This window comes from Erithacus rubecula, assembly GCF_903797595.1.
Source record: "Erithacus rubecula genome assembly, chromosome: 17".
Taxonomy (NCBI): domain Eukaryota; kingdom Metazoa; phylum Chordata; class Aves; order Passeriformes; family Muscicapidae; genus Erithacus; species Erithacus rubecula.
This window is the reverse complement of record NC_136669.1, coordinates 7,464,832-7,484,180: the sequence shown is the minus strand read 5'-3', so window position 1 is coordinate 7,484,180 and position 19,349 is coordinate 7,464,832. Positions and strand designations below refer to the sequence as shown.

At 59.3% G+C, this 19,349-nt stretch overlaps 3 protein-coding genes across 3 annotated transcripts; 1 reads left to right on the top strand and 2 right to left on the bottom strand.

The window, feature by feature from the left end:
- Positions 1–1,654: 1,654 nt before the first annotated feature.
- Positions 1,655–5,316, bottom strand: RPUSD1 (RNA pseudouridine synthase domain containing 1). The gene is made up of 6 exons (XM_079320862.1): positions 5,161–5,316; positions 4,549–4,740; positions 4,333–4,456; positions 3,762–3,864; positions 3,579–3,680; positions 1,655–3,410 (listed from the first exon to the last, which is right to left on the bottom strand). The coding sequence occupies exons 2-6, from the start codon at positions 4,728–4,730 to the stop codon at positions 3,022–3,024; spliced, it is 900 nt and encodes a 299-aa protein (XP_079176988.1). The 5' UTR covers positions 4,731–4,740; positions 5,161–5,316; the 3' UTR covers positions 1,655–3,021.
- A 724-nt stretch (positions 5,317–6,040) lies between these two features.
- On the top strand, positions 6,041–16,237 carry CHTF18 (chromosome transmission fidelity factor 18). The gene is made up of 22 exons (XM_079320861.1): positions 6,041–6,221; positions 6,340–6,504; positions 6,590–6,716; positions 6,797–6,971; positions 7,054–7,143; positions 7,248–7,300; positions 7,473–7,614; positions 8,146–8,358; positions 8,476–8,573; positions 8,981–9,104; positions 9,412–9,536; positions 10,129–10,222; positions 10,300–10,398; positions 11,220–11,350; positions 11,911–12,073; positions 12,150–12,374; positions 12,451–12,600; positions 13,304–13,434; positions 13,677–13,809; positions 14,548–14,643; positions 15,196–15,253; positions 15,960–16,237. Exons 1-22 carry the CDS (start codon positions 6,092–6,094, stop codon positions 16,094–16,096), a joined length of 2,859 nt encoding a protein of 952 aa, XP_079176987.1. The 5' UTR covers positions 6,041–6,091; the 3' UTR covers positions 16,097–16,237.
- A 312-nt stretch (positions 16,238–16,549) lies between these two features.
- On the bottom strand, positions 16,550–18,040 carry GNG13 (G protein subunit gamma 13). The gene is made up of 3 exons (XM_079321228.1): positions 17,955–18,040; positions 17,171–17,293; positions 16,550–16,715 (listed from the first exon to the last, which is right to left on the bottom strand). Exons 2-3 carry the CDS (start codon positions 17,266–17,268, stop codon positions 16,610–16,612), a joined length of 204 nt encoding a protein of 67 aa, XP_079177354.1. The 5' UTR covers positions 17,269–17,293; positions 17,955–18,040; the 3' UTR covers positions 16,550–16,609.
- Between the last annotated feature and the right edge of the window lie 1,309 nt (positions 18,041–19,349).

Sequence of the window (19,349 nt, the reverse complement as noted above, 5' to 3'; positions counted from 1 at the left end):
TCACAGCTGATCCCATTCCCCTTTTTTTACATTCCAAAATGTGCTATGAAGGAGCCCAAAACCAAAGGAATAAAATAACTCCTGAGGCTCCGAGATGACAACCTGGAGCACAAACATTATCTGAGTGTTTATCCCAGGAAAAGGGAAGGTGGGCTGGGCTGGAGCAGGGCTGCACCCCCCTCTCGGCCAGGTTTGGGGGTCCCAGCCCTCTCTGGGGGTTCCTGGAGCTGCTGGCACGGTGCCAAGAGGGGTTTGTCACCCCTCAGCCATATCCTGTCCCCAGCCCCGTCCCCCAACCGGTCTTGCAGCCCCAGGGCTGGGTCGACGCCCATGGGCGTTGCTGGTTTCTATTTTGGAAGGATTTACTGTAAAAATAGCTCCTGTTGGGGCAGTAAAATGACAGAGACTTGTTTGCTATGAGGATGCTGCAGGGACAGCCCCTGCCCCGGGCTGGCTGGACAGAGGTGGCTGCAACAGGAGGGCAGGGACACATCAGGGTCACTCTGGGGGTCACCGTGTCCCTGTGGGGATCAAAGCTGACCCTGAAACCCCCTCAGGAGCTGCCACAGGAGGATCCACCCTGAACTTAAACATGTGGAGGAACATCTGCCCCAGGCTGTTCCTGGGAACATTCCAAGGCCAGCTGTGAGCTCTGACTGCATTTCCCTGTGCCAGGAGGGCTGGGAATGCTCCTCTCCCTTAACCAGGTGCTCTCTGCCCGTGTCTGGCTCATAATCTAAAAAAGCAAATCTCTCAGTCTTAAAGACTGCAATAATCCTTTAGGTCTTCAATCAGTTTTTTCCTCTGCAATCCTGGGGCTGTCACACAGCAATCCTGGGGCTCTCACAGCAATCCTGGGGCTGTCACAGCAATCCTGGGGCTCTCACAGCAATCCTGGGGCTGTCACAGCAATCCTGGGGCTCTCACAGCAATCCTGGGGCTGTCACACAGCAATCCTGGGGCTCACACAGCAATCCTGGGGCTCACACAGCAATCCTGGGGCTCACACAGCAATCCTGGGGCTCACACAGCAATCCTGGGGCTCACACAGCAATCCTGGGGCTCTTACAGCAATCCTGGGGCTCACACAGCAATCCTGGGGCTCACACAGCAATCCTGGGGCTGTCACAGCAATCCTGGGGCTCTCACAATAATTCTGCCACTCTCACCACAGCTTGGCCGGGGGGGAGCCCCGGGGCCGCTCCCTCGGGTCCGGTCCAGCCTCATTCCTGGAAACCCCCGGGAGAACGGAATGGATCAAAGAAAAAAAGCAGAGAGTGAAGGGCAGAGACACGTTTTAATAGAGCAAATACACCAAAACTGGAACTGCAGAGTGCACAGGACATCACAGCCACACCACAACCCAGGCCACGAGAGGAGGGGACAGGACGGGGACAGGGCTCTGGAATGCAGCCGCGATGGGCGCCTGGAAATCTCCTTCTGCAGGGTCAGGAAATTCCTTTTCACCTGCGGCGTCGGGAAAAGCAGCTCGCAGAGGCTGGGCGGGGTTGCAAACACGGTGGGCTGGGGGTGCCAGCCCCATCCTTGTCCCCATGTCCCCACCCCGCATTCCCTGTCCCCCCCGTGACGCGCGAATCCCCGCTGGATTTCCAGCCCCTCCCGCCCCGCACCTTTGGCGAACAGCGGAGTGCCAGTCCCACCCTGCAGTGGTGGCACCGAGCCACAAAAGGGACACACGGGACAGGATCCAATTCCCCCCACCCCGGGCATTTTGGTGATGTGCAGGGTGTGTTTATCCACAAGGAGAGGGCTGTGAATACCAGCTGTGTGAGCCCATCGGGTGTGCTTCCAATGGGATGGGGCAGGTGAGGTGACAACTCTGGGCACGTGCTGATGTGGTCCTAGACAGCCCTGGGATGGATGGGGCTGTGTGGCTCCAGCCCCTCTGTCCCTCCCCAGGTGTCCTGTTTTCATTCCCAAATGTCCCCCAAGGGCTGCAGAGGATGAGCAGGGAAGGGGAAAGCAAAGCAGGATGACCAGCAAAGCAAGGGTACTTCCAAGGGAATTTTCTTGGCTCAGTCAAAGCTGAGCTCCTGCCTGCTCTTCCTATCAGTTCTCAGCCTGTTTTTCCAGCTTTATCCTTTTCCTGCTGGTCCAGAGCTTTCCCAAAGTGCCCAGCTGAAGGACCTGCCTGCAGGACCCTCTGGAAACCTGCCAGGCAGGAGCCACCCCATGGGATCCACACAGGACACTGATCCCTCCTCATGTGGGTGGGCAGAAAGGGATTTGTGTCCTCTGACCTGTCTCAGCAGGGATAAAAGTAGTGCTAGTAGAAGGAATAATAAAATCCATTAAAAAAGCTTTGGGCTGCTGGCTTTCTGACCACAGAAATATTAAAAATACCTCATTCCTGAGACCACCCGTATTGTACAAACCCTAAAAGACTAGATTCTCTTCCTAGAAAATTGAAAAAAGTTTAAAATCCATTGGTATCAACTCCTTCACCTCCACCAAACCTTTAAAAAACCCTAGGTGGGCTGAGGGAGGGAGGGCACGAGGGGCAGGAACCTCTTCATGCCCATTCCAGTCCAGTTTCACAGGACACCCCAGGACTGGGGGGCTACCAGTGTCCCCAGAATGTGCTCCAGCCCCCAATCTCCCACCTCCTACACAACACAGCAGCTGGAGTGAGGGAATGGCAATGAGGGACACTGGAGGTTCTCCCTGCCCTGTGCTGGGCTGCAATTCCACATCCAAGCAGGGAGAATGTCCATGGCAGTGTCCAGATGTGCCCAAGCCCCAGGACAGGGATGGAAAGCTTTGGGGTCACTGGAAGCTGGAATGTGACACTGACTCTGCTGCTGAGGCCCAGGGTTTGGCAAGGGACATCCCATGACCAGATAGATACTGGACATTACACAATAACCCCACCTCAACCACTCCTAAAATCCACCTGAAGCCAGCCCCAGGAGCGAGGGAAGCCGTACAGGGAGTGCAGGTGTGGAGGCAGCGCTGGGCACAGTGGGGATGGAGCTGGAAATGCAGGGACGTGCTTTGTGCTCACTCCAGAGCCCACTCAGCCAACCACTGCTCGCACCGCGCCCGCTGCTCCTCTGTCTCCTCCCTCCTGCCTTCTCTCCCCGCTTCCTCCTCTCCGGCAGCCTCCCGGCTCTCCTCCCCCTCCTCGTGCGTGTCCTTGTCCTTGAGCTCCTGGATGACGTCCTGCAGCCGCCGGGTGACGCGCTGGGGCAGCCAGTTGCTGTCCATGGTGGTGACGAAGGGGTCGGGGGCGCACACCTCGATCAGCTCCTTGCCGGTGGGGATGCGCAGGTAGTAGGCGTGGAGCATCATCCTGTAGGGATTGCTGTCCTGCCGCTGGCTGTAGGTGAAGTCCCCCACGATGGGGTGGCCGATGGCGCTGCAGTGAACCCGGAGCTGGTGAGTCCTGCCTGAGGGGAGAATGGGAATCAGGGACAGGAAATTCCTGAATCCTTTCTTCAGGGCATGGTGACAATACACCGAATGGCATTTGTCCCTCTGAGCACGGCAGTTCTCAGCTTCCCTGCTCCCTTTCCAGGCTCTGCTCCCAGACAGAGCTGTCCTGTCCCTGTCCCCACCTGTCAGTGGCTGCAGCAGCACTTTGGTGACAGGGTCTCCACTGTAGGATCCATGCTCCAGCACCACCAGCTCTGACTGGCATGGCTTGGGATTCTCACAGCCTGCAAGGAGATCCAGAGGGGGTTTGTGATGGCCCAGCTCAGCCCTGGGGGTGTGGGCAGGGCAGGGAAGGGGCTGCTCACCCTCTGTGCCCTCGATGCACATCATGTGGGTCATGCCCTCCCTGGTGTTCTTCCCGATGGCAAAGCTGATTGTCATCCGGCTCTGGCTCACGTGGCCCCTCACCTGGGGGCAGGAATGTGCAAACTGAGCCTCTGCTCCTCACCCACCCCTCCATGACAGCAATCATGGAATCACACAAAGGCTGGCCTTGGAAGGACCTTAAAGCCCATCCATTTCCCCAAGCCCAAGTACTTGCTGGGGGCAGTGACACCTTCCACTGTCCCAGGTTGCTCCCAGCCCCATCCAAGCTGGCCTTGGACATTACCAATGGGGCAGTCACAGCTTCTCTGGGCACCCTGTGCCAGAATTCCATCCTAATATCCAACCTAACGCCACCCTCTGGCAGTGGAAGCCATTCCCTGTATCCTGTCCCTCCATGGCCTTGTCCAAATCCCTCTCCAGCTCTCCTGGAGTGCCTTTAGGCTCCAACTCAGAATCTTTCTCTTCTCCAGCTGAACACCCCCAACTCCCTCAGCTTTCCCTCAGGGCAGAGGTGTTCAGGAACACCAGGAGGTGGCAGGGAGGACTCACCAGGGCCAGGTAGGCTTTGGTCACCAGGCGCTCCTTGAAGCACTTGTAGGCACTGCCTGCTGCTGCTTTGTTGAGTGCCACACACAGGGCCCCGCTGGTGGAGAAATCCAGCTGGTGGCAGAACCTGGCAAGGACACAGGGGGCAAAGGAGCACCCTGGGCATCTCAGGAGTGTCCCCAGCTGAGGGCAGAGCCAGGCTGGGGCCCAGGTGCTCACCTGAAGCCGTAGTAGGTGTCGGGGTCGGCCAGCTCGGGGAAGCGGTGCTTGAGCTGGCTCTGCAGGGTCAGCGTCTCGTACCACATCTTGCTGTCGATGCGCAGGTCCCAGTGCTTGTTCACCACGATGAAGTCGGAGCTCTGGTACAGGATGGACAGGTTGTCAATGGTGCCCGGCTCCATGGCCAGTGCCCTGGGGGAGAGAGAGAGAGGGGGAAGAGGGATGAGCAGGACAGGAGGAACTGCCCAGGATGGGCACAGCAGCCCGGGACAGCCAGGGAGCAGAGCCTGGAGGTGGGATACTCCAGCAGGGATGAGATACCTTAATAGGGATGGGATACTCCAGTAGGCATGGGATGCCCCAGTAGGAATGAGATATATTAGTAGGGATGGGACACCCCAGTAGAGCTGGGATACGCTAATAGGGATAGGATACTCTAATAGGGATGGGATACGCCAGTAAGGGTGGGATACCCCAGTAAGGAATAGAGATGTCACACTGCTGCAGAGGTACCCGCAACACCGCTGTCCCCCTGCCTGTCCCCAGCCTCACCGCTGTCCCCCTGCCTGTCCCCAGCCTCACCGCTGTCCCCCTGCCTGTCCCCAGCCTCACCGCAGTCACACGCGATGCAGGTCCCACAGCGGCACGGCCGCTACAGCAGCGCTCCAGCCGCCGCCATGCCCGTGTCACAGCGCACGGCTCCGCCGCTGTCCCGCCATGGGGATGGCGCATCCCCGCCGCGCTGTCACGCGTGGAGGCTCCGCGGCGGAGGGGATGGGACAAGGAGACGCGGGGCGCGGACACGATCGGCGGAGAGGAGCCGAGCAGGGCTGAGGGGACCCGGGCAGGGCTGAGGGGACCCAGGAAGGGCTGAGGGGCTCGGGGCAGGGCTGAGGGGCTCGGGGCAGGGCTGAGGGGACCCAGGAAAGGCTGAGGGGCTCGGGGCAGGGCTGAGGGGCTCGGGGCAGGGCTGAGGGGACCCAGGAAGGGCTGAGGGGCTCCGGACCGGGCTGAGGGGCTCGGGGCAGGGCTGAGGGGCTCGGGGCAGGGCTGAGGGGCTCGGGGCAGGGCTGAGGGGACCCAGGAAGGGCTGAGGGGACCCAGGAAGGGCTGAGGGGCTCCGGACCGGGCTGAGGGGACCCAGGAAGGGCTGAGGGGCTCCGGACCGGGCTGAGGGGCTCGGGGCAGGGCTGAGGGGACCCAGGAAGGGCTGAGGGGCTCCGGACCGGGCTGAGGGGCTCGGGGCAGGGCTGAGGGGACCCGGGCAGGGCTGAGGGGACCCAGGAAGGGCTGAGGGGCTCGGGGCAGGGCTGAGGGGCTCCGGACCGGGCTGAGGGGCTCGGGGCAGGGCTGAGGGGAGCCGCAAAGCGCCCCCGCCACCCGGGCCCCGCCCACTCCCGCAGCGCTCCCGGCAGCGCTCGCACCGCGCCCAATCAGAGCCGGCCCCGCCTCCGCCCGCGCGCGCCGCGCCCAATCAGCGCCAGCTGCGCGGCGTGCGCGGGCGGAAGCGGGGCCGGTGGCGGCGGCGGGGCGGGCGCGGCGGATGGCGGGCGCCGGGAGCGGCCCCGAGGGTGGGCTCGGTGATGGCTCCGAGGGTGGGCTCGGTGATGGCCCCGAGGATAGCTTCTACGAGCGCTTCGCCGCCGAGCTGGAGGTGCTGGCCGAGCTGGGAGGTGGGCGCTGCTGCGGCACCGGGAGGGACGGAGGGAGCGGGCGGGACCGTGCTTGGCGCGCCCGCCCCACCGCGGGTCCCCTCCGCTGACCGGCCCCGTGGTGCCACCCCTGTTACAGATGAGCCATCCCCAGCCGATGGCCCCAAAACCTCCCGGTTCCGGAGCAAGAGGCAGCGGCCGGAGAAGCCCGACCCACCGGGGGATTCTCCCGGGGGCACCAGCGGCGATGACAGGGACCGGGACTGTGTCCCCGCCGTGTCCCCGGCAGCAGCCGAGCCCCGCAGTAGGTTTGACCCGGTTCCCGGGTGCTGCTGACCCCTGTCCCCCGGGTACCAGCGGCGGTCAGTGATGCTCTCCCCTCGCTGCAGCCCCGAAGCCGAAGCGGCAGCGCCTGGAAGCTGTGAAGAAGCTGGATTTCGGTGCGGATGAGGAGTTGGCTCCCGATGTTTCCTGGGATGGTGGCCCAGAGGCACCTCTGGCTCCCCACGATACCAGGTCGGCCACGCTGAACCCCGTTTTTAACAGGAGAGAGGGAAAGGGTTCTTCCCCCACTGAAGGGATTTGGTGTTTTCCAGCTCGAACCACCTGGAGATGAGTGGGATGATCCCCCTGCAGACCACACCACCCGTGGGAAAGAAGAGGGTCCTGAGGAGACCCCCAGTCCTGGAGGATTACATCAATGTGACATCCACCCAGGGCACCAGGGTGTTCCTGGTGCTGAGGGATGATCCCTGTGGGACAGGGCTGGAGGTGAGCAGGGCTCTGAGGGTCAGCTTTGCTCCTCTGTGGGCTGCAGTGCTTCAGGAGAGCTGGTTGTGTTGTGTCCTTGCAGCTCCCCGATTCCCTGGGCTGGAACGCTCGCAGGCCACTCCACTTGCTGGGAGTGCCCTTCTCCTACCTGAAGGAGCAGGTGGATGAGGAGGTACCACATCCCCCACACCTGCCCCTCCTGCTGCTCCCAAATTCCTATTCCCCAGCTGTAGATTTGGGAGATGTCTCTGACCCCTCTCTGTGTTTGTGCTCAAGCGTCGCAGGCAGGTTCTGGAGGCCTCCCAGCAGCTGACAGAGATCATCAACAGGTGAGATTTCAGGATGGAATCCCTCCCCAGTCACTGCCACATTGCTGTTTCAGGATCCTCAAGCAGAGGAGCCTTTTTGCCCTCATCACCCCCAGCTTGGGGAGTCTGGGTGGAATTCCCACCCTGCCCTGACTCCTGGGGGGCTTTGGGGTGAATTAATTCCATCCTGCAGTTGCCTGGGGAGCGAGCCCAGTGCTGAGAGCCCAGATCCCAGCATGGATACAGATGCAGCAGCTGAGGAGGAATCTGCATCCCACTGCCTCTGGGTGGACAAGTTCACACCCCGGCGCTACATGGAGCTGCTCAGTGATGATGTGAGGTGCTGGGACAAGAGGGGTGCTTGGCATGGGTGGGGCAGCACTTCTGCAGCTCTTCCTTAGTGCCATGGGATCAGGAGCTGCCTTTGGAAGCAGTGTGTCTGTGCTGGGAGCAGTGCTGAGTCCCTGAGAGTTTGGGATGGCAGGTTTTTATTGGAGACTGGGGATGTTCTGGCAGAAGAAACTATGGGAAGTGACCAAAATAAGACAAAAAAAAAAGCTTAGGAGGATTTTAGTCAGGAGTTGTTGGCTATTTTGAATTTTTTGGGGAATATTGGAAGTTTTGAATGTGCTGGTAGAGTGTGGGAAGTTCTGAGTTGAGCCAAGACAGAGCAGGGCCAGCAGGGATGAGGTTGATGTGACTTTTCCAGGAGTTCCCTGAGGGATGGGGGCTGAGCTGGGAAGGGAGGCATTCCCACCTTGTCCCAGGGAGATGCCCTGAGCATCCTCTCATGGAGAAGAACCTTCCTCTCCCTCAGCTGGATTTTTGCCAGGCTCCATGGATTCCCTGCTCTCCTCCCCCTGCAGTACACCAACCGCTGCCTGCTCAAGTGGCTCAAGCTGTGGGACACGGTGGTGTTTGGCAAGGACAAGGCTGGCAAGAAGCCCAAGCCCAGCCCTGCAGCTCATCCCCCACTCAGCCATGCCAAGGAACATCCCAACAAGTGGAAAACCAAGGTCCAGCTCACTGAGGAGATCCTGGAGGCTGAGCTGGACCAGCACAAGAGACCCAAGTACAAGGTGAGCAGGAAGGGACGTGGCTGTGGGTCACTGTGGCTGCCACCAGCTGAGGAGCAGCAGTGTCCCCTCCATGGAGGAAGTCCTCCAGAGGTCACCTCCCCTCTCTCTGTGCCACAGGTGGCCCTGCTCTGTGGGCCCCCTGGCCTGGGCAAGACCACGTTGGCTCACGTCATTGCCAGGCACGCGGGGTACAACGCTGTGGAGATGAATGCCAGGTGAGCCCTGAGTGAGCCCTGAGTGAGCCCTGGGTGCCAGGTGAGCCCATGCCCTCCCCCAAAACCAGGGGCAGGTGTTGCTGGAGATGATGCTGTTCTGGAGGTGATGCTGGAGGTGATGGTGGTGTGGGGGTAATGCTTGAAGTGATGCTGTTGTGATGGTGATGGTATCCTGGGAAGGATGGTGTCCCAGAGGTGGGGATGTTCTGGAGGTGATGCTGGGAAGTGACAGTGTCCTAAGGGTGATGCTGGAGGTGGTGGTGCTGTGGAGGTGATGGTGGAGATGATGCTGTGCTGGAGGTGATGGTGCTGTTGGGAGGTGCTGCTGTTGGGAGGTGACACTGTCCCGGTGACGATGCTGGCCGTGTCCCCATGCCCAAGCTCACCTGTCTCCATGTCCCCTGCAGTGATGACCGCAGCCCTGAGGTGTTCAGGACCCGCATTGAAGCTGCCACCCAGATGAGGTCAGTGCTGGGGACCCACGAGAGACCCAACTGTCTCATCATTGACGAGATCGACGGCGCGCCCGCGGTGAGTGGGGCTGCTCCACCCTCACCATCAGACATCAAACAGCACCATCAAACATCTCCATCAAACATCACCATGCACCATCAACCATCAAACAGCACCATCAACCATCAGACATCTCCATCTAACATTAAACAGCAACATCAAACATCTCCATTTAACATCTCCATCAAACATCTCCATCACTCCTCTAACATCTCCATCACCCCCCTAACATCTCAATCACCCTGCTGACATCTCCATCACCCTGCTGACTTCTCCACTGCTCCACCAGCAAGAATCCATCTCTGGCATCCTTCTGTCCCCCCAGGCCTCCATCAATGTGCTGCTGGCCATCATCCAGAGGAAGGATGGGGAGGGTGAGGCGGGCGCGGGGCGGCGGCGGCGCGAGGGGGGGCTCCTGCTCCGGCCCATCATCTGCATCTGCAACGACCAGTGAGTGTCACCAGCCCTGGGGGGACAGGGACACCACACCCTGCCCCCAGACAGCAGCTGGGGTCTGTGTTGGAGTGCAGCTTCTCAAGTCCTGGGCTTGGTTTGGGCTCCTCACAAGAGGGACATTGAGGGGCTGGAGTGTGTCCAGGGAAGGGAATGGAGAATTCCAGAGAGAGTTGGGAAAGGGGCTCAGCCTGGAGAAAAGGGGGAACAGAGGGAACTTCTGGTTCTGCACAACTCCCTGACAGGAGGGGACAGCTGAGGGAGTCGGGTTCTGCTCCCAGGGAGCAGGGGCAGGAGAAGAGGGAATGGCCTCAGGCTGGGCAGGGGAGGTTTGGGTGGGATTTTAGGAACATTCCTTCATGGAAAGGGCAGTCAAGTATTCATTGGTCCAAGCTGCTCAGGGCAGTGGTGGAGTCCCCATCCCTGAGGGGATTTAAAAGCTGGGGACATCATTTCATGGTGGCTTGGCAGTACTGGGGGAACAGTTGGACTCATTGCTCTGAGAGGTCCTTCCCAGCCTACTTGGGAATATTTAGTTCCAGGATAAAAGGGAGCTCCCTGCTGCATCTCACCCCTGTTCCCTCCCCAGGTTCGTGCCCGCGCTCCGCCCGCTCCGGCAGCAATCCTTCCTGCTCAGCTTCCCCCGCACCGCTCCCTCCCGGCTCGCCCAGCGGCTCAGCGAGGTCTGGGGACAGCCAGGGCCCCCCTGTCCCCTGGCTGTGTCCCCTCCCTGGCCCTGAGCCCTGTCCTGCTCCCTCAGATCGCTGTCCAGCAGGGAATGCGGGCGGACACGGGAGCGCTGCTGGCGCTGTGCGAGAAAACCGACAGCGACATCCGCTCCTGCATCAACACCCTGCAGGTGTGGGGACACTGCTGGGGGCTGGGGACACTGCTGGGGGCTGGGGACACTGCCAGGGCTCTGGGGGACACTGCTGGGGGCTGGGGACACTGCTGGGGGCTGGGGACACTGCCGGGGGCTGGGGACACTGCCAGGGCTCTGGGGGACACTGCCAGGGTTCTAGGGACACTGCCAGGGTTCTAGGGACACTGCCAGGGCTCTGGGGGACACTGCTGGGGGCTGGGGACACTGCCAGGGCTCTGGGGACACTGCTGGGGGCTGGGGACACTGCCGGGGGCTGGGGACACTGCCAGGGCTCTGGGGGACACTGCTTGGGGCTGGGGACACTGCCGGGGACTGGGGACATGGGGATGACCCTGGGGATGCAGGGATGGCTCTGGGGACACAAGGAGGACCCTGGGGACGTGGGCACGGCCCTGGGAACACTGCCAGGGCACTGGGGACACAGGGATGGTTGTGGGGACATGGGCATGGCTCTGGGGACATGGGGATGGCCCTGGGGACACAGAGATGGCTCTGGGGACACTGCAGTGACCCTGAGGATGTGGGGCTGTCCCTAAGGAAGTGGAGATGGCCCTGGGGTCACAGGGATGGCCTGGGGTCACAGGTATGGCCTGGGGACACACTCCTGCTGCAGCTCCATGTTCACACTGGGACAGAGGGGACAAAAGTCCCTTCCAGGCAGATCCCTGGAACATCACCCAGTCCCCTGGGCTGTTTTTGTCCTTACGTGTGCAGGGAGGGGAGTGGCTGTGTCCAGCTGTTCAGGGGTTTGGGGTCCCCATCCCCTCCATCCCCTCCATCCCTCACTCCTGCTGCAGTTCCTGCACGGCCGAGGGCAGAAGGAGCTCAGTGTGCAGCTGGTGCAGACCATGAGGATTGGCCTGAAGGACCAGAACAAGGGGCTCTTCTCCATCTGGCAGGAGATCTTCCAGCTGCCCAGGCTCCAGAGGTAGGAGGAGGGAGATTTTAGACCTGGTGGGTGTTTGGAGGGTGATGTTCCCATTTCCCAGAGAAGCTGTGGCTCCCCCTGGATCCCTGGAAGTGTTCAAGGGATGGGGTTTGGAGTAGTGTTCTGTGATTCCATGAGCTGCAGGGTCTTGAGGGGATTTGTCTATCATGGAATCCTGGAATGGTTTGGGTTGGAAGAACCTCAAAGCCCATCCAGTGCCATCCCTGCCATGGCAGGGACACCTCCCACTGTGCCAGGCTGCCCCAAATCCATCCAACCTGGCCTTGGACACTGCCAGGGATCCAGGGGCAGCCACAGCTTCTCTGGAAATTCTATTCCAGGGCCTTCCACCCTCCCACGGGATGTTCCTTCCCAATATTCCCTCTAAACATTTCCTCTCTCAGTTTGAAGCCATTCCAGATGTTTTCTTACCACTCCACTTAGCTCCCAATAATTCAGCATTGGCATTGCCTCCACTCCAGTTCCCAAGCATCCAAATATTCCTCGCTGGCCCCTCCAGGCCTGGGAAACCCTCAGCTCTTCCCTTTGGGCTCTCCCAGGCACAGGATAGGAATGGATCCCTCTTTGCCAGCCCAGCTCCTGCTGGGGGACGAGGAGCTGTCCCACCCTGGGGGCTCAGGGGGCTTCAGCTCCTCCTCCCAGCGCTTCCACCACATCCTGCAGCTCTCCATCTCCTCGGGGGAGCAGGAGAAGCTGGCCCAGGTGAGAGCAGCCAAGGGGGCTGGAGCTCGGTGGGACGAGCCAGGCGGGTTCCCTCTGATGCCACAGCCTCTTCCAGGGCCTGTTTGAGAACTTCCTGAAGATGAAGGTGCGAGATTCCAGCCTGGGCTCCGTGTGCCTGGCCCTGGAGTGGCTGAGCTTCTCTGACCTGCTGGGCAGGGCCGTGCTGCAGGGCCAGAGCTTCCAGCTGCTGCGCTACCTGCCCTTCCTGCCCGTGGCTTTCCACCTGCTCTTCGCCGCCGCCTCCATCCCCCGCCTGGCCTACCCCAGCAGCCAGCCCGAGGCAAGTGCAGCCGGGCCCGGTGGCACAGCTGTGGCCCTGCAGGGACAGCTCTCTGAGGTGCCTGTGCTGTCCCCAGGCCGTGGCCAAGCTGAGCCAGATGCAGAACGTGGTGCTGTCCATGGTGTCGGGGATCGCGCCGGGCGCGCGCAGCCGCGCGGGGCAGCAGGCGCTGGTGCTGGACGTGCTGTGCCTGCTGCTGGACATCATCGCCCCCAGGCTGCGACCTGTGAGTGTCCCCAGCCTGTCCCCAGCCCCTGGCCCTGCTGGCACCCCTCTGCAGACCCATCCCTGCTGAGCTGTCCTGTGTTTGTCCCAAATGCGTGCCTGGAGGGAAGCTGGGGGAGGGCACCTGGGCTGGGCTTTGGGGAGCTCTCAGAGTCACCCCCAGCCAGGAGAGGATCTGTCCCTGCTCTGGGAAGGGTGTGTGTGGTGAGAAATGGATTTGTATCTTATCTTGGAGATAAGAAATGCTGACTTAGAAATGCCATGAAATAGGGCAAATATTGCTGAGAGCCAGAAGAAAGGTTTCAAAGGATGGCCTTGCAAATAAAACTAGATACTTTGGAGAAATAGAACTATGAAAGATGCATTGTAATAGAACCCACGAGGGGTAATTTTTAATGATTGGCTTTAAGGCATTTCACAGCATGATGTGACAAAAGCTGATAGGCCAAGAAACATTTATTGTAATTAGGAAATAGTTGGCTTGTGATTGTGATGGCGTGAATTAAAACATCTGTATTGTCTCACTTTTCATATGAGACTGAAAAATGGAAGTTTTTAAAAACTCCAATTCTGGATCAGAAAAGGACAAAATCCAACAGTGTGTCCCAAAGAAGCTAAACTCCATCTGGGTCCTTCCTCACCCTGAAACAAACCCTGTGCTTGGGCTGGTTGGGTTTTCCCAGTTCTCTGCTGTCTCTGTCCAGGTGAACACCCAGCTCTACAGCCTGAGGGAGAAGCAGCAGCTGGCTGAGCTCATCAGCACCATGCTCACCTACAACCTGACCTACCTGCAGGAGCGCCTGCCCGAGGGCCAGTACGTCTTCAAGCTGGACCCGTGAGTGCCAGGGCTGGGGAGGGGCTCTGGGACCCCTGGCTGCTTTTTGGGGTTATATTCCCTGTTTTTCTGTGCTGCAGGCTGTGCAGAGCTGGGATTTTTTGGGATTAGTTCCCTGTTTTTCTGTGCTGCATGCTGTATGGAGCTGGGATTTTTTGAGATTAATCCCCTGCTTTTCTGTGCTGCAGGTTGTGCAGAACTGAGTGTTTTTGGGATTAATTCCCTGTTTTTCTCTTTTGCAGGAATGTGGAGGCTGTGTGTCGTTTCCCAGCTCTGCCAGCCCGGAGGCAGCTCAGCTACCAGGCCAAGCAGCTCATTGCCAGGGAGATTGAGCTGGAGAAGATGAGGAGGGCAGAGGCACGAAACCTGGCCCAGGTTGGCATTCCCAAAGGGCTGCCAGGGCTGGCCATGTGGAGAAAATCCCTGGGGATGTGTTTTCCCCAAAGCAGCCACTGGATTTAGCTGCAGGAGTGGAAATCCAGGATTAACCTCCCCCAGCTGCAGATGTTTCACTGCACAGCTGGGCTGGGCTGGGATGGAGGGCTCAGCTTTTTGCAGGAATTGTGGGGGGAGTTCAAGCTTTGAACAGTTCCACTCTGCAGGGAGGAGGTGGGAATTTGAGGTGGGAGTTTTTGGGCTGCTGTTTGTGGGAGGTGAACTCTTCCCCTGGCTGCTGCACTTCCAAAGGTCCCAGAGCTGCCTGAGTGGCTCTGCCCACTCTCCTGGAGGCAGAAAAAGATGGGAAGGGGTGGAAAAGGTGGAGAAACATCCTGGGTGTAGCCAATGCCTGCCCTGCCCTGCTGCCAGCAGGATAATTAATCCCTGGGGAGCCCCTTGGAGCAGGGGAAGGGCTCCTGAGGGGATGTGTGGGACAAAGAGAGGCTTCAAAAACATCACTGAAGGCTCCTTGTTTACCTGGTGTGGATGTGAAATCCCATGGAAAGAAACTTCAGCTGGGGCTGATCCCACAAGGCAGGAAATGATGGAAAAAATCTTTGGGATATTGCAGGGGGTGACTGGGATGGGGGACAAGGGGGTGGCAGGTGCTCAGTGCCCAAAGCTGGAGCTCAGCCACCCCCAGGGGAGCCTGACCCAGGTCTGTCCTCCCCACAGGAGCCCGGGAATGGGCTGGGGGAGGAGCCAGCAGAGCCCCCCAGCCACCAGCAGCGCCTGGAGCACATTGTGAGGAGAGCAGCAGTGCAGGACAAGGTCAGGCTCCATTCCTGCCCCAATTCCCCTTTCCTGGGCTGCCACACACTCCCTGGCTCCACTGGAATTTGGTGTTTTAGTCCAGTTTCCTTTAATAGCCCAGCTCAGCTTCGTGTGTCCTGTAAAGGCATTGCTGGGATTGGCATGAATTGGATCTGGGTGACATTTTGATGTGTCCCAGGAAGTTTTCAGGGCTGGGGGAGGGAAGAGCTTTGGGAGTTTGGGCTGAAATTGCTGAATTTGGGCTTGGAAAAGCTGCTCTGGAATGATCCACCCTGGACACCCTTGGGCTCCAAGAGGAGCTGGGATCACTGCCCCTCTCCCTTTGCTGGCTGTAAAACCCCACCTGAGCCTCACATTTTGTCTTTCCCCCAAATTTGGATGCTGTTTGCATTCCCAGGCCCTTCCTGCAGGATTTGCATTTGGCTCCTGCTCTGCTCTGGGGTGGCTGAGCCTTGCCCAGGGAGGATCCTGCTGTGCTTCTGTCCCTCTCTGAGCAGCAGCTGCAGCTGCTCCAGCCCCAGCTCCATCCCTGATTTTTGCTTCCCACAGCCCGAGACGGATTTTTTTGGGAGGCCACTGCAGCGGAAAGAGGCGGCCACGGCCCCGGGTGGGTGACACAGGGTGAGGTGACCCTGAGCCCTGGGTTGGTGACACAGGGTGGGGTGGCCTCAGAACTGGGTGGGTGACATGGGGACAAGGATGGCCCTGAGCTCTGGGTGGGTGGCACAGGGATGGAGTGGCCCTGAGCCCTGGGTGGGTGGCACAGGGAGGCTCCAACCCCAGGGGGGTGTCACAGGGACAAGGTGGCTCCAGCCCCAGGTGAGTGTCACAGGGACAAAGTGAGTGACAGAGATAGGGTGGCCTCAGAACTGGCTGGATGGAACAAGGACAAAGCGTCCCTAAGCTCTGGGTGAGTGGCACAGGGACAGGGTGGTCCTGAGCTCTGTGGCACAGGGACAGAGTGGCTCCAGCCCCAGGTGGGTGGCACAGGGACAAAGTGTCCCTGAGCCCTGGGTGTGTCACAGTGCCCCTGGGGGCTCTCCCCCCTCCCAATGCCAGCACCCAAGAGGGGCTCCTGTCCCTCAGCCCCGTCCCCAGGGGACAGCAGCAGGGACAAACAGACCCCAGTGCAGCTGGCAGGGAGCTCCTGGTGCAAACCCAGGGGTTGTGGCCCCATCCAGAGGGAATTTGGGCTGTTGGGGGAACATCAGCACTGCCCTCCCCCCATCCCAGAGCCCAGGGATCTCCTCCCCTCTCCAGGCAGGGCACAGCTGAGCATTTGCAGGTTTTAAAAGTGGGTTTTGCTGCTGCAGCCCCTCAGATTTGCAAGGAGGAGGCCCTGGAGGTGCAGATGGGAAAGGCTGTGGGCAGGAGTGATGTCTGGTTCCGCTTCAATGAGGGTTTCTCCAACGCTGTCAGGAGGAACCTTTACATCAGGGACCTGCTCTAAGCAATCCTGGGGCTGCAGCTGGGGCAGCACCTGGGTTTTGCTTCTCTGACCCTTCCATGGGTGTGTGGCCATGATCTTGGGGTAGTGTTTTTTATTACCTACTTGTTTTGTTTAAAAAAAGAAATAAATGTATCTAAAAAAAAATCAGTATGGAGTTATTGCTCTGTTTATTTTGGTCATAAACCTTCAGGTGCCAGATTCTTCCTGGGTTGCTGGTATCCTACAAAAATATCTAAAATCACTAAAACTGGGGGGTTTTATAAAAAGCTTCTTTACAAGTTGCAAACTCTGCCTTTCCTGGGTGGCAGAAGGGTGAGATGAAGCTGCAGCAAACCCCTGGAGAAGCCTTTGCTGCACCTGCCCCCCTCCTGGGGCATTTCCCTGTGTCCCCCCATTTCTAAAACCCCTTCTACAACTACAGGAGAAGAAAGGAGCTGAGGGCAGGATTTTTGTTCAGGGTTTTTGTTCAGGTTCTCATGTTGGAAGTGGAACAAACTCCTGGAAACTCCATGCTCAGAGGATGATGCATTTGCCTTTCTCCACCCAGGGGTTGTTCTTCATCAGCTCTGGGTTCAGGAAGGGATCTTCAGGAATTCCATCCTCAATCCACTTCACAAACCTGCAGAGAGGGGAGGGAGGGGTGCGCACAGCCCCAGGGGGGTCAGGACAGCAAAATTTGGGGATTTAGGGGGGCTCAGGCTGTGGGGTAAATTCTGCTCTGCTGGGGGGATCCCCTGATGCACGGGGGGGGGGACATAGGGGTGTCCCCAGCTCTGGGACAAACACGGAGGGAACAGAGGCAGCCATAATTTCAAGTATTTTAAGCTCTGGAAAGGGGGGAATCTTCACCTGGGGGGGCTCCCAGGGGGCACCCCGGGGTCAGGAGGGTCCCATGGTGCTGGTGCTTGGGCAGCTGGAAAGGGTTGGGTACACCACGGGGGGCTCTGACCCTGTGCCTTGGAGATCCAGAAAAAGGAAATCTCATCTGGGAACCCCCAGGGAGTTGAGGGGGGAATTTGGGGGTGGGTTCTGCTCTTGGGGGCACAGGGAAGGGAAAGCAAAGTTCCCACTCACTCAGGGATGGTCTTGGACGACATCTCCCTCTTGTAGGCCAGCTGGTACTTGAGACTTTCCACCTCTTTTTTCCATTGTGGGAGATCCCACTCATCCATCGCACTCTCCGAGGGCTCCGTTGGGCTGGGAATGGGGATTTTGGTGCCTTGTCCTGCCCTGATCCCTCAGCTGCACCCCAAAGGCTCCCCAGGAGTGCCCCAGGCTCTGGGGGAGGTTTCCAAGCCCACAGAGGAGCAGCCAAGGGCTCCAGGAGCTGTTGGGGCTGTTTTGGTTGAGGCAAAGGCTGCTCGGTGTCCCTCATGCAAAACGCAGGAGCTGGGGCAGATTTGACTGAAATTTGGGTGGGAAGCAGCAAACAGAGGCTGCTTGGGAATGGGGGGTTTGTCCTTCTCCTGCCTGGCCACGGCTCTGAAGGGACCAGGAGGGATTTGGGGCTGAATAAAAAGTGCTGGAAACAGCTCAGGGGGTGGCCAGCACAGATTTGGGGAACAAAGCAAACTCCTCTGTACCCCCCACCCCACTGGGGGAGGATGGGGAAACTGAGGCACGGCAGCTGAGGGGGCTCAAGCAAGTACCTGGCCCCGGTGCCACCCCAAAAACTGCTGGCACAAGGAGCCATCCCCCAGCCCCGGGGTGATGAACCCCGGGAGAAAGGGCTGGAGCTGCTGGGAGGGTGAAATCCTCCCATGGCAGCTGTGACACCCCAAAACCGCAGCCGGGAGCGGGATCAGCCCCATCCCCGCTCCGGCCATCCCGCGGCATTCCCGGCGCATCCCGCTCCCACCTGGTTTGGGAATTCCGGCAGCAGAGAGAAACGGGGCCGCGCCTGCAGCCCTGGTCGTGCCCGTGCTCGTCGCTGGCTCCTGGCGATCCCAAATGCTCGGGATAATCTGTTAATGCACGGCTGGGGCGGCGGCAGCGGATAACGGGAGCGTCCTCCCCCCGCCGCTCCCGGGGGATTTGGCTCCGCGGGAGCGCCCGGGATGGAGCCGAGTCCTGGTACCCGGCTCCGGAGCTTGGAATGGGGTTATCCCAGTTTTGGAATGGGGTTATCCCGGCTCCCCCACGATCCTGAGGGCCCCAGCAAGGAGGGAATGGGTGGGGGACATCCCCAGCAAGGTGCTGGATCCCTGCTCGGATCCTTTCCAGCATCTCTTCCCGGATTCCTTCCTGAATCCTTACTCAGATCCCTTCCGGGATCCTTTCCCCCATCCATGCCCTGATCCCTTCCCGGACCCCTTCCCACACCCTGCCCCGATCCTTTCCCCAATTCCTGCCCCAATCCCTTCTCAGGGATTCCCCAGGGCTTTGGGGTCCATCCCCTGCCCCAGGAGCAGGGTGTGACCCCAGGGATTTGGGGTCCATCCCATGCTCCAGGAGCAGGGTGTGACCCCAGGGATTTGGGGTCCATCCCATACTCCAGGAGCAGGGTGTGACCCCAGGGATTTGGGGTCCATCCCATGCTCCAGGAGCAGGGTGTGACCCCAGGGATTTGGGGTCCATCCCATGCTCCAGGAGCAGGGTGTGACCCCAGGGATTTGGGGTCCATCCCCTGCCCCAGGAGCAGGGTGTGACCCCAGGGATTTGGGGTCCATCCCATTCCCCAGGAGCAGGGTGTGACCCCAGGGATTTGGGGTCCATCCCCTGCTCCAGGAGCAGGGTGTGACCCCAGGGATTTGGGGTCACACCCCCCAGGCTGTGCAGATCAGGGAATGCTGCTCTCCCTGGGCTGTGCATCATAACCAAGCACAGCCATCTGCTCTCCTGGCATTCCCCACAGCCCTGGGATTAAATCCCAGAATTTCAGGCTGGGAAAGTCCTTGTGATCCCAAGGGAGCTGGGCAGGGACTCAATCCCACCCTCAGAGCTGTCCCCACCTTCTTTAGGGGCAAGGACAGGGAAAAAAGCAAAAAAAGGACCAAAAAACCCCCAACCCTCCAAAAAACAAGACCAAAAACCCCAATAAAACCCAATATAAAAATCCAAACAAACCAAAACAACCCAAGTCCAAACTGAAACCCAACCCAAAAAATCCCACTCCAAACCAAATAAACCACAAAAAAACCCACCCAAAATGCCATTTAACAATGGAACTTAGGCATTTTAATTAACAAGGTGTCAGATTTCCTTGCAGGTTCTTTTTTTTTTTTTTTTTTTTTTTTTTTTTTTGTAGGAAACT